The sequence below is a fragment of the Erinaceus europaeus genome, chromosome 15, assembly GCF_950295315.1.
Source record: "Erinaceus europaeus chromosome 15, mEriEur2.1, whole genome shotgun sequence".
Lineage (NCBI taxonomy): Eukaryota > Metazoa > Chordata > Mammalia > Eulipotyphla > Erinaceidae > Erinaceus > Erinaceus europaeus.
In genome coordinates this window covers 10,973,127-10,987,716 of record NC_080176.1, presented here as the reverse complement: position 1 = coordinate 10,987,716, position 14,590 = coordinate 10,973,127, and the positions used below count along the sequence as shown (strand labels likewise).

Sequence of the window (14,590 nt, the reverse complement as noted above, 5' to 3'; positions counted from 1 at the left end):
TAATGGTGGCTGGGGCCTAGTCACAGGCGTTGGGGGAAGGTTGTTGTTGGTATGCCAGTGGTGGGGAAACAGGTTTCCACTCTTAGAGAAGCCCTGTGAATCAGGGGAGCAGGACCCCAGGTCTGGGGAGTGTTGCAAATTTTCAGGAAGACTCAGTGGCCTTCACAGCTTTGAGTCTGTCACAGAACTTGCCTCTAAGAACCAGTGGAACCCCGCGAGTCAGGCATGATGAACTCCGTTTGCAAAGAAGAAAGCAGGAGAGATGCACAGAGGGGCAGGACACCACAGGCAGTAACCCCGGCTTAATAGGGTCAAGTGCTCCTATATGCTGCCGGTGGACCTAAATGGGAAGAGGTAGAACCCCGTCTGCTACTGGTCCCTGTGGTTGGTCAGCCAGCAGCGAATGCTTGTTCCAGGTTACTTCATTTGTATAGGGGCATATTATAGTCCATCCCATAATAGTTGCTTTTGTCTAGAATAGGATGTGGACTTCCTGTTCAGGAAACCGTGCCCCCAACACTGTGATAGCACACATCAGGACAAAGTATGAAATTATACTCCTAAAACATACAGTTTTGTAGACTAATGTTATCTCAATAAAATTAAGAAGCTATAGAGAAGTATATAATACAAAAAATTAATAAGAATATGTCAATAAGAGGTCGGGCGGTACCGCAGTAGGTTAAGCGCACATGGTGCGAAGTGCAAGGTCTGGCGTGAGGATCCCGGTTCGAGCCCACCTGCAGGGGAGTCGCTTCACAGGCGGTGAAGCAGGTCTGCAGGTGTCTATCTTTCTCTCCCCCTCTCTGTCTTCCCCTTCTCTCTCCATTTCTCTCTGTCCTATCCAATAGCGAAGGACATTAACAACAACAATAATAACCACAACAAGGGTACAACAACAAGGGCAACAAAAGGGGGAAAAAAATGGCCTCCAGGAGCAGTTGGGTTCATGGTGTAGGCACTGAGCCCCAGCAGTAACCCTGGAGGCAGAAGAAAAGAACACTGTCAATTGCAGAGCACAGTGGCAGCAGAGCCCCGCCTACTCCCATCCCTCTGTTGACACAGACACACGAGCCTGGCCTTTCTTCTCACACCAGAGCAAAGGCTCTCCATGCCTTGGAGAATCTTACTTACAGGCCTCTAAAGACACACTCTTTTTGGCAAGCACCGTAATTTTGAGATTAACGTCGTCTTTGTGTTGTTCACATGGAGGAAATAAGAACAAAAACAATGCAGAGACTTACTAGTGCTTTCGTTTTTTGGTTTTTTGTCTCCCAGAGATTCCTTGTTCTTTTACCCATTGTTTTCCATTTGCAGTTGCTCTTCAAAGGGGAAGAAGATGTAGCCACTGGAAAATAAGTCGTTCTTGGTGAGGGAGAGGGCACAGCACTCTCCACCTTCCTTATATTCACTTTTGTAAGGGGCTGGGTGGTGGCGCACATGTTCCATTCACTTTTGGTTTTTTTTGTTTTGTTTCTGCATAGAGAAAGTGAGAGAGAGGGAAGGGGAGACAGAGGAAGAGAAAAAGGTACAGCACTGCTTCACCACTTGTGAAGCTTCTCCCCTGCAGGTAGGAACCAGGGGCTGGAACCTGGGTCCTCATGCACTGTAATGTGTCCACATAACTGGGCGAGCCACCACCGAGCTCCCCTTAGCTTGGTCTCTGTAGCAGAATTGAGCCCAAATTTGATAGAGCGGTTCCCTGGGCTTGATACAATAATGTATTTGTAAGTACAAAACAGCATTTGATGTCTTTGTAAAAACCATTTCCATGTTTGTGTTTCACTTGGATGTCAGACATCAAAACAAGAATGTAACACATTCAAGGATGTACAACTTAAATTCTGTGAAGTTTTTTCCAAAGATTTCTTTTATTTTTATGAGCGAGAAACTCAGCTCTGGCATATGGTGGTGCCTCAGGCATGAAAGCCGGATGCACTGCCACTGGGATATTTCCCTGGCCCCACTTTTATTTCACTTAAGTAGGATTGTGGGCTCTTAAGCAGTCAGCACTGTATTGGGCTTTTCTGCTGCAGCAAGCTAGTGATGGTTTGTATGTTACAACAAAATTTGCTGACCGTACCCAACTGGGCTACTCTTCTAATTTTCTCACCATTTTCGTGAATGTGACATACGGTTACTTGCTGTATTCTTACACTTTTTCAAGTTTAATAAAACCTTTTGAGCAGGCGATAGTAGCTCGCCCACTAGAGTACACACATTACCAGAGCAGGGACCAGGTTTAAGCCCCCATCCACTCCTGCATGGGGGAAGCTTCACTAATGCTGGAGCAGTTCTGTGAGTACCTCCCCTTCTTTCTGTCTCGCCTGCCTCTTACCCTCTGTTTAAACAAATAAAAGTGTTTAAAAGGCTGTTGGAAGTGCTGGAGTCCTGTAGGTACTGAGCCCCAGTAATAGCCCTAGTTGTGGCAGACGCTAGAAGAAGAAGCCTTAGTTGTGTTGAAGAGTAGGAGTCATTGCAATTAAGTGCTCGAATGATCCACACACAGAGAAGAGAAAGGAAAAGGAAAAAAAAAAAAAGATTTTATGACAAAGAGTGTACAAGGCTTCTAAAATGCCCCCTCCTTTTGCATCTCCCCAGGAGCACTGACAGTGGGCCTTGTGCGACAGTGTCAGACAATCCATGGACGAGACCGGACGTGCATCCCACCTCGGCTCCCCCCAGAGTGGGTCACCACACTGTTTTTTATCATCATGGGGATCATTTCATTGACTGTCACTTGTGGCTTGCTAGTGGCCTCCCACTGGCGAAGAGAAGCCACGAAATACGCTCGATGGATAGCATTCACTGGAAGTAAGTAGCCTGTGCTTGCCACATTTGCATCGAAGGGGCACACCCTGGTATTTTTCTGAAGATGACCAAGAATTGGTAATAAGGACCATGCAGTTACCAGGGAGCATCACTTGGGTGTGGCCATCAGATAAACCCTCTGCAGTTCTACTGATTCTGCAGAATTCTCACCCCAAGGCCTGGGCATCCAAAATGTCAAGTGTTTTGTAGAAAACATCATTTTAATGAATTTCCTTTTTCTCGCACTTTGACAAGTCCTACAGGTCTCTGACTTAGCTTCCCCTGGCCTGACCTGAGTCTTTCCCTCTTCTTGAAGGTATCAGTGGCATCTTCTGTCTAATAAAGATAAAGCTAGATGGAAATCGAACAAATATAAATTAGGTTAGGGTGGTGGCTTGCTTTTAATAGGACTACTTGAGTTCCTACTGTTGAGTAGGTCATATGACAATTGAAAAATTAGCACATTTAGTTATTTGATAATTATTTCACAATATTTATTTCCCCACTACCCTGTGCCCAAGGGTATATTATATTTTGGTACTATACGGTCTCTTACACTTTACAAAATTGGTTTAATTTCAAAACACATGAATGTTTATCCCAAGATTAAAAGAAGCAAATAAAAACACCCAAAAAGATGGATCTGTAATTTTTTCTCCCTCCCCCCAAAAGGGCAGTTTTATCCTCAGGGGGCATTTGTTAATATCTGGAAGCATTTTTGATTGTCACGCTGGAGTGTAATAGAGATCAGGGATTCTTTTGAGCATTCTACTGGAGTAGGGCAGCCTTCACCCCTCCCACACAGTGAAGACTTTCCTGATCCAAAGTTACAACTCAAGGGGCAGGGTGATGGCTTAACTCAGTTAAGCACACACATTACCGTGCTCCAGAATGTGGGTTCAAGCCTCTGGTCCTCACCTGCAGGAGGAACGTTTCACCAGCAGGGAAGCAAGTGCTGCAGATGTCTCTCTCTCTCTCTCTCTCTCTCTCTTTCTCTCTTCCTAACCCTCCGTCCCCTCTCAATTTCTTTCTGTCTTATCAAATAAAATAGGGAAAAAATAATGCCTGCCTGGAACAGTGAATTCTTCATGCAGACACCAAGCCCCACTGGTAACTGTTGTGGCAGTGAGAGACAGAGAAACTTGGACTTTTCTGTATGAAAATACCTATGCCAAATACTATAGAACTTGATTTCTTTTTTTTTTTTTAAGATTTTATTTATATATTAATGAGAAACATAGGAGGAGAGAGAAAGAGCCAGACATCACTCTGGTACATATGCCGCCGGGGATTATACTCAGGACCTCATGCTTGAGAGTCCGATGCTTTATCTGCTGTGCCACCTCCCAGACCATGAGAACTTGATTTCTAAGCCAGTTCCTTAAAAACCATCTAAGCTGGCATAGGTTTTGAAAGCTGGATATTCTCAACAGCTTACTTCACTTGATATTATAGCACTTGTGTGATGGGATATGCCAGAAGCCATGCAGCACTATTGATGTTAAAGGTCTTAATTATCTGTAAAGACCGTAGGAGAGTTCTGAGTCTTATGTTTCTCCCATCTCTCTATCTTTTGATATATGTATTTCTGACTGTTTTATTATTATCTTTGATATCTCCCTGAATTTTAAGGTATAGATTAACTTGTGTTTGACATAAATATATATATAATTTCCCCTTTCTTTTTAAGAGATATGGAGCAAGTTTATGGTTTTGTTTGACGTCTTGAGGTTAATTTATACTTCAAGTATACTTTCCAGGATAGTTCTGTATAGAGAATTGAGTCCATAGGCAGTTGTACAAATGGTGCTACTAAATTAAAGATAACAGGAATTTAAAACTTTTTTATTTATGTTATTTTAATGAGAGAGATACTAAAGTATTACTCAGCTCTGGCTTGTGGTGGTGCTGGGGATTGAACCTGAGACCTTGGAACCTAAAGCATGGAAGTTCTTTCGATATATATTTCAACAAAGGGAATTATTTCTCATTCCTCTTCAATAGAGAGTATTTTCCTCTTCAATAGAGAGTATTTAAGTACTTGTACCTACCCTCATATGCCATGTGCTTTTCCTTTTATCTTTTAAATAATTATTTTTTTTTAATTAAGGAAATGTTGAACAAGACTTGTCACAGATGCACAGTTTCACATCTCCCCAAGGTGCCAGCACACCTGACGCTCCACCAAATTGTTGTCTCCTTCCATCACAGGGCATTAGGCCCCCAGTGCGTCTTTCCTCCCCTTTGGAATAACTGAAATAACTTACCTTTAAAGAATAGGGTGAGGGAGGCATCTGAAGATCCAGGTTCCCTGCACTACCAGAAATAGTGCTCTGCTAAAAAAAAAAAAAAAAAAAAAAGAAGAAGAAGACGGGGAGAGAGAAAAAATAAGAACCTATAATACATAATTCATAATCTTGATGGGGGAAATAATATAATGGTTATGCAAAAATGACTCATGCCTAAGGCTCCAAAGTCCCAGGTTCAATTCTATACACCACTATAAGCCAGAGCTGAGCAGTCCTCTGGTTAAAAATAAATAAGGGGGCTGGCAGTAGCACAGTGGATTAAGTGCACATGGCGTGAAGTGTAAGGACCCGCTGTGTAAGGGTCCCAGTCAGAGTCCCTGCTCCCCACCTGCAGGAGGTCGTTTCATAAGCAGTGAAGCAGGTCTGCAAGTGTCTGTCTTTCTCTCCCCATCTCTGTCTCCCCACCCCACCCCCCCAATTTCTCTCTGTCGTATCCAACAGCAGCAGCAGTAACAGGGCAACAAAATGGGAAAAATGTCCTCCAGGAACAGTGGTTTCATAGTGCAGGCACTGAGCCCCAGCAATAAATAAATAAATAACAAATAAAATAAAGGTCCAGAACCTGTGGAAGGTTTTGAAAAGTGAAAAGTTTCATTGTTTCCCCCTTACCCAGCCATCCTTTCTTAAATCAACGATTGTCACTAATTGGGTTCCTACCAGAGGATTCTATGCATGAAAACGTGTGAGTCTTCTGGAAATGCATGCATTTTGTCTTGGTTTGTTTGTTTGTTCTGTTTTTTAGCTTAACAGTATATCTTGGAGCTAATAACATCTAAGTAAGCATAGACCTGGCTTACTCTTCTTAGATGCCTTTAACACATTGTTTTTTGTTACCAGAACTGGTCTCCAAGGGTGGCAGTCCTGAGAGACATTGGCTCCCCCTAGTGTTTTCATTCAGCTCTTGAAAATACTCTATCGTATGTATTTCTACTTCAAATAAGCTGTAATTCTAGCAAGGGGACTGGGCAGTGGTGTACCTGATAGAGCACACACTTTGTTGTGAGTAAGGACCTGGGTTCAAGCCCCATTCTCTCCCTGCACATACAAAACTTTACAAATGGTGAAGTAATGCTGCAGGTCTTCCTATCTCCTTCCTCTCTGTCACTTTTTCTCTATCAGAAAGAAAGGGGGGAGGGGAGGAAGAGGGAAGAAAAAATGGCTCCTGGGAGCAGTGGAATCATTGTGCAGGCACCAAACCCCAGCAATAACCCTGATGACCAAAAAAAATTAAGAATTTGGGAGTCGGGCTGTAGCGCAGCGGGTTAAGTGCAGGTGGCGCAAAGCACAAGGACCGGCATAAGGATCCCGGTTCGAACCCCGGCTCCCCACCTGCAGGGGAGTCGCTTCACAGGTGGTGAAGCAGGTCTGCAGGTGTCTATCTTTCTCTCCTCCTCTCTGTCTTCCCCTCCTCTCTCCATTTCTCTCTGTCCTATCCAGCAACGACAACAACAATAATAACTACAACAATAAAACAACAAGGGCAACAAAAGGGAATAAATAAATAAAATAAATATTTTTTAAAAAAAGAAAAAAAATTAAGAATTTGATGGCTAAGTGAGGCCAGGCAGTGGCACATGTGGTAGAATATACATGTTACAATGCATAAAGATGAGGGTTCAAGCCTCCAGTCCCCACCTGCAAAGAGGAAGCGTCACGAGAGGTTTAAAAGAATCCTTGCTCTTTCCTCTGCCATCCTGAACTACATCATCACCTACTAGTACCTTGTTCTCTAACTCTAAGTCACCCAGGCATCTGGAGTGCTATGGAGATAACAAGTTACATCTTTATGACCTTATTTAGGATCCGGAGTTTGTCAAATGCTAATAGATATTGACCAACAGGATTTTAAGTTCTAAAGTAACTCCACTGGCTGTAGTAGCAAAAATATCTGAGGGCCAAATTCTTTGGATTAAAAAAAAAATTACTGTTTTTTGAAGTTAGTTACCCAAGGTAATGTTACTTTAAAAAACATTTCTGGAGCCACTCCTGCCAGGAAAAGATACCTTGAGTTTTTTGTTTGTTTGTTTGGTTGGTTGGTTGGTTGGTTTGGTTTTGCCTCCAGGGTTATCACTGGGGCTAGGTGCCTGCACTCCTTGCTAATCCTGGAGGTCATTTTTTCCATTTTGTTCCCCTTGTTGTTGTTGGATAGGACAGAATAATCGAGAGAGGAAGGGAAGACAGAGACGGGGAGAGGAAGATAGACATCTGCAGACCTGCTTCACCACTTGTGAAACGACCCCCCTGCAGGTGGGAAGCCAGGGGCTCAAACTGGGATCCTTATGCTGGTCCTTGCGCTTCATGCCATGAGCTACCACCCGGCTCCCTCCTTGAGTTTTTAAAGACTAAAATAAATTTTGTTAATTGATTAACAGCTAAAAATGTTAGGGGAAAAGACTGAACATTTGACCTTACAAAAAGCATACAGTATTTTATTAGAAAAATTAGCCTATAAAAGGTAATTTGTGTGTTAAGATGAGTATTTCTGTTTTAAAATGCCAGTCATTTCTGCATAAATTGAGATTCAGTTCATACTTCACACAAACAAAATGTGATAGTGTGTTTCTGATTAAAAGCTGTTCTTATTACTCTAGCTAGAGTCCAGATTTTGTTTATTTTTGACCATAAACATAAGAAGCTGAATCCTGGTTTTTTATTATTATTATTGAGTATTGTTTCAGCACTCATAGGCAAAATATTATTTCCTTACCCCTCTTATCCTATGGTGTTGTCAATGTTTCCTTTTTATAAATAAAATTAAAAAAAGAAAAGATAAAAAGAAGAAGAAGAAGAGTATTTCTTTGGCAGCACAGGGAATAAAGCTATTTGCTAAGTCAGTGAGCTGTGGGATTACTTGTACCCAGACACTGAGTTCTCTGGTATCTTCTTAGGTAAGTTTTAGCCGATAATATATTTCATTGTGTTTATATACAAACTCAAGGAAGGTTTCCCTACCTTCCTTCCCCCACTCTAGCCTGAATATATTCAGAAACCGGACAAAATTTTTTGAAAATATTAGTATTTAAAAAAAATTAGGTGATCTGGGAGGTGGCACAGTGGATAAAGCATTGAACCCTCAAGCATGAGGTCCTAAATTCAGTCCTTGGCAGCACATGTACCAGAGTGATGTCTGGTTCTTCCTCTCTCTCCTGCTGTCTGTCTTTCTTATTAATAAGTAAAATATTTTAAATAGAAAATTAGTGCAGCCAGTATTCACTCTGACAGTGCCAATCATTCAAGTAATCTAAAATTTTTTCGACTGGCTGATTTTAAATCCAAGTAAACAAAATTTACACTTTTGTCTATATGTACCTTTTCTCCAGTGCCTTTTTTTTTTTTTTTTTTACCAGAGCACTGCTCAGCTCTGGCTTATGGCGGTGTGGGGAATTGAACCACCTGGGACTTGAGAGCCTCAGGCATGAAAGTTTCTTTGCATAACCATTATACTATACCCCACCCCCCTCTCCAGTGCCTTCTAATTAATACTGAAATATAGAAGCAGCAAAATAATTAGAACGATAATGATAATATGCAACACTTACCCAATACTACTGTGTGACACTGTGCCAGGGTCTAGTAGTGTTTTGTTGATCTTTGTAGTATTGCCCTTACTAATTTAATAAAAGAATCAGAAGCCCAATACTACTCAACTAATAAGCACTAGAGCCAGAACTTTGTATCTTACTAACCAATGTCTTTATCAATACTTTAAATGGTCAAAAAAAAATTGGAAGCCTTTTTTAATGTTAATGTATGAAATAGTCCTAACTTACATAAAAAACTAATCCAACTTTTGTTATATTTACTTGCTAGGTTTGGGGGATATTTTGTGACCTGTTACACATGCAAATCTTTGAATACGTGGTTCATGTTTTAGCAGGTTTGACCATATTATCAACCACAACCCTTCTTGTAAGCTTCCTTTGTGCCAGTTTTTTCATGCTGTCTTAATCACCAAACCATGTTACTAATGCTATGTTTTGGTTTGTTTTGCAGTGATCCTTTTCTGTATGGCTGCCCTAATATTTCCGATAGGATTTTACATCAATGAAGTCGGAGGTCAACCTTATAAATTACCCAACAACACAGTAGTTGGGTCATCATATGTACTTTTTGTCTTATCAATTTTCTTTACAATAGTAGGACTTCTATTTGCTGGCAAAGTTTGTTTACCGGGCTGATGAATGTCTAAATTGCTTGACTCTTGTTATTTTTATTTTTTTTAATTTTGGAGGGTGGGGAGGACAAAAAAGGCAAGGCATCTGAGCAGTCTTCTCATGGGAAGATGCTTAGATGAAACTGATGCTGAAAAGAAAAGAGAAGCGCTTTGATTTGTTCTCACTATGCACTTTGGATTTAAAAACAAAAAGTAAGGAGAGCCTTTTCCATAACCAAATACAGACAATATTGACTAAATCTCCTGAACATATTCAGGCAGTCAGGTCTGCACTGTGACAGCAACCTAGTGAAGGAGAGAATGCTTTATACTGAAAAGCATGTGGCCCTTTGTGACCCTTTTGTTCTGTTTTTAATGTCTAATGATTCATTTGAGGGGAAAAAGAAAAAAGTCTAAGTATTTATGAATCATGGTGGACCAGAGGGATGCAAGAGAAGTTCATGTGGGGCTGGCCTCACCTCCTAAGAAATTAGTGTTCACAGCTTCCTTGTAATGGTATGAGCCTTTGGCACCAGAGTGAATTGCCGTTGCATTACTGCACCAAGAAGCCAATAGATCAAAAATTGTTTGCTAAATGTATGTAAAAAATTGTTCCCTATTCCCTGTATACAAAAAAAAAGAAAAAGAAAAATCAAACACTAAGAAACATTGTTGGGGGTGGGTGGGTAGGGAAATGTTCCTTATATTTATATAAATATATATAATATATATATTTTGCTGATGCAGTATACAGTGTGTATATGTGTGTGTGTGTGTGAGAGAGAGAGAGAGAGTGTGTGTGTATGTGTGTGTGAAAATTTATATATACACACACATGCAAACAGTTCCTGGAAGAGAACTCTGAATGCTTTGCTAGCAAAACACTGTGGTGTGCAAACCTAGAACTCAATAGAAAAAAAAAAAAAAGCCATTTTATCTGAAGGCTGCATAGTGGAGAGAGTCTTCAGTTTACCTCATTCTTTGTAGCAGCCCTTGATTTTAACAGGTTTTTGTAATAGGTACAAATAATCCCATACCTTTCTAGGTGCAATTTTAAGTTAAGCTAAAATTCTTTGTAGGATTAATTTATTTGTATATGATAGTTGAAGGTAAGATCATGTAAAACCTTATAATTTAGGGGGAATCTGACACTATTTAAATTATTGGCAACTGTCTGTTGTACAGAGATTCTTTTTCTACTGGCTCAGTCTGTTACATTAATATTGCATTTTATATGTTCAAGCACACAACTTTACATAAATACAAAGTACACTAGTAATACAGTCATAAATACAAATATACTATTAATATGAAGTTAAAATATTTTGGCTACTTGTAACACTACATTCTGATAAAAAAAAAGTAAATTTGTGTTGTTTTCATCTGTAAGCATTATTAATATATATATATATATATATATATATATATATATATATATATATATATATCATTTACCAAAAACCTGAGCAATACAATTTTTTCTTTATATGGTATATGTTTTTGCTTATTAGAAAAATACTTGTTTTTTGTTTTTTGGTTTTTTTTTACATTTACATTTAAAGGAAGTACTAAGTCCACAGCTTTGCTTTTTCCATAAGTAGTAGTATATCTAGCCCTTGGACCCACAGATAATTTTAAGATACAGCAAGCACTTCTCTTCTCCACATTTCCATGCCTTCATGTCAGTATTTAGTTTTTTCCCAGGTGAACACTATAGGTGATCTGTTTGCTATGTGAGGCAAGAGGGTCTTCATGGCAACGGAGCTAAGTCTTTCTTCTTTCTAGTGAAATAGCAACCTAAATAAATGACCCTACTAGGGGAAGTGGAGCCCTGTGCAGTCCCATACAGTCCCTGCTTCACATAAACAAAACTGCACTTGAAAAAGAAAAAAAGAATTATTCTAGAGAGATTACTTCAGAGATGCGGCTGCTTCTTCAGATACTGAAAGTATGAATTGGAAAAGCCTGAAGTGTTTCACAGTGGCTTATTTGACATTTATATGAATTAACATTCATATTTTACTGTTGACTCAGCAGTACTTTATTGTGGAAAAAAAAAAAAACCCAGTGTTTCATCTCACTGAACAGTTGAGGTGAGAGGCAGACCACCACTGTAGTGCATTCTGTGAGTTTTCTGGGGAAAATGGCACATTTTTTCTTCCCAGAGTCAAACCTTTGTGAAATGTCTCCAAGAGACCATTCCCTGCCCCCCCCACACACACACACCAAGTATTACGATGTCTATGTTCCGTAACATATCAGTGGACATGTGCTGTGGACATTTGAGATGCATTTCTGTCATGACTTGACTGATCCTCAGTCAAATGAATGACTTTAAACGAAAGCTTTGGTTGTCACTGTTCTACCACTGAAATAAAGTGTTAGCAAAGTATGGTTCAAATAAATTTTATGATATGACCAAGAGCTTTCTCTTCCAAAAGATGAATTTTATTGTAAATATTTTCTCAAAATATTTTTAACTGGATCATGAACATGGGGAGAGAAAGTTTCTCAGCTGCTAAGAATTTCCCCACTGTTTACTTCTTTCACTTACAGAAGTATTGCATTTAAGATTATTTGTATCTATTGCCCAGACCACTAAATTGTCTTTAATTTTATCATTGTATGAGAGGCCCAGTGCAAAGAGGGTGGGTGAGGAAAAGCCTCTCCAACCAGTCAGCACTCAAACCCAGGATTAGAGCAGTCCCTTCAAATAGTCTGTGAAGTCACAAAGATTTGTATTCTTCCCAGCCAAACACGGCAGTGGACTCATTCATAAAAAAATATATAAATCCTGTAAGTGAAAAGATAGACAACTGTCAGCAGTTGCTTTTGAAAAGGTCACTATAACAAGTACTATATAGTACAGTATTAATTTATAGCAGGAGATCATATCTTGTAAACTGTATATAAAACATTGTTTTATGGTGCAGTCACTTGTCAGACTTAAGTCTGTACATTGTTTTTAGAGTGTGCGCATTCTTCTCATACCTAAGAACACCACTGTTAAATCTCCTGAAAACTAGGTTTTATTTGCACAAGACTTAATTAGTTTGAAGTTTTTGGAAGCTCCTATTGAATATCTGTAAACCTGAAAAAAATCTTCAATTCATTAAAATCAAACATTTCAGTATGATTCTTTCCAAAGGTAATTCATGTTCTATGTTGTTAATGTGTGTAATTCTCCTGACTCTTCCACCTCTTGTAAACCTCTATGTGTTCCATTTGTTCTTTTTCTTGAGGACAACTCTTTTCCCCTTTCTATTTAATATTCCAGATGACCAAAACACTCCTTTGGTTTTTGCCCCTTTGCCTTTAAAGCTTTGATATCTTCGCTTGATGTTCTGTGATTTTATTGTCTAGTCTTTTAAGTAAAATGATAAGTGGTCCTGGTGACATACAATCTGTTGATTTAGAGGAAAGGCTCTGAAAAGTATTAGAAACTAACTTTGGATATACTCTTAGCTATGAGTTTGCATCGTGGCCTTCATGGGAAGAACATGTTGCATTTATTTTTGTCTTTATTCAAAGACTTATTCTGATAGTAGCGACTATTGTATCAGCCCACTTTGATCTTATTTTAAAAGTTAAATTTACATTCACAATTCAAAGCAGTAAGCTGTCTTTCAGAACTAATTTTTGAAGGAAAAAAAAATATGAAGGGAAAAAGTAGCTTGTGTAGGTTCAACTTCCTACACAGGACTTATTAGTTGCATTACTTCAAGAGATTTTAAAGTTTGTGATCAAGGTGTGTATATTACCCCAGACTTTATTAAGAATTGTTTTCTAATTGGTTATAACATTTTTCAATTAATAGTTTCAAAACAAATTGTTAATACAAACTGTATAAAATGAGCATAATTTTCTTCACCTGTATTTTTGTTATTGAGCAAGTTTATCAAAATAAATTGTCTACTAAAGAAACTAAAAGGCTTCTATGACTTTGAAATAAGCTTTGAGTTTTAAAACTTAATTTCAAAAATGTATTTCTTACAGATGTTTCACAAAGTGACGCTTCTATGCTCCTTGTTTGCTTTTGTAATTAGCATCATATGGAGGAAGACCAGCCCTTTCTTCACTCCCAGTCCTTGTTCCCCCAGGAAAGAGATGACATTAATCTTCCAGAACATGAATTAGACCATGTTTACTACTACTACTACTAATAATAATAGTCCTTCAGCAATAAAAGACCACACACATGTGGTTCTCTTCCGCCTTGTGTCTCCATGGACTGGAAGATCTACTGAGCGAGGACCTCCCAAACCTGTCCCTGTTTCTTTCTTTCTTGCACGAAGACCTAAGCCCATTTATCTGTACTTGAGTTTTCAGTTTCTGCTCTACTGTAGGTTGAGAGAGCAATGTGGACACCCATGGTCCCTAGACTCATCTGTATGCACCATCACAATTTAAGTGTAACTTGGGTTTTAAGGACCAACCCAGCCTAATAACTAACCAGTGACCAAATAAAATGCCTGTTGCTGCTGTTTCTTATTTTATACAGCCTCTTCGGGAACCTCACACAAAGTTGGAAGATTAAGACAAGGTAGGATTTGGATGTTCTGTATCTTTAGAGCATCTTCTTAGGATGACCAGCCACCCCTATTTCCTGATTGGGGGGGTGGGGGCGTGTATTCCGCAGGATATGAAACTTTCTCTGATGTAACTGGGAAAGTCTCAGTCAAATAGAAATGAGTTGAACTCGGGAGTCGGGCGGTAACACAGCGGGTTAAGCACAAGTGGCACAAAGTGCAAGGACCCACGTGAGGATCCTTGTTCAAGCCCGGCTCCCCACCTGCAGGGGAGTTGTTTCACAAGTGGTGAAGCAGGTCTGTAGGTGTCTTATCTTTCTCCCTCTCTGTCTTCCCCTCCTCTCCCCATTTCTCTCTGTCCTATCCAACAACAACAACATAAATAATAACTACAACAATAAAACAAGGGCAACAAAAGGGAATAAAAAATACTAAAAAATAAATCTTAAAAAAAAAAAGAAATGAGTTGAACTCCCTGTCTTTGCACTGTTCCAACTATACTCTGATTTATAACACAAAATAGATGTATTTAAAGAACTTTTGGGGGGGAGGTGGGTGTAGACCAGAGCTCCACTTCAGTCTTAAGTGCCAGGGATCATACCTGAGGACAGACAGACGGACGGACACACACACACACACACACACACACACACACACACATACTTTGTGCTCTACTGCTGCTGAACTACCTCTCCAATCATAGAAGGATTCTTCCTGTAGGTATTAATAAGTAAACCAATTGTGAATTGTCATGGTAAGCTCCTACTGAACTTCTGAGATAGAGAAGG

General features: G+C 39.6%; 1 protein-coding gene across 3 annotated transcripts in view; it reads left to right on the top strand.

Moving 5' to 3' along the window:
* LOC103107793 (uncharacterized protein C16orf52 homolog B) overlaps positions 1 to 14,590 on the top strand; it is a 134,232-nt gene that overhangs the window by 49,232 nt on the left and 70,410 nt on the right. For 2 of the 3 annotated variants that reach the window (XM_060172832.1, XM_060172831.1), the window contains exon 2: positions 2,602 to 2,814. In XM_060172832.1, coding sequence (XP_060028815.1) covers positions 2,602 to 2,814 — 213 coding nt within the window. Of the gene's footprint in view, positions 1 to 2,601; positions 2,815 to 9,113; positions 9,926 to 14,590 lie in introns of those variants that run through there. The other variant, XM_060172836.1, reaches the window with a different exon arrangement.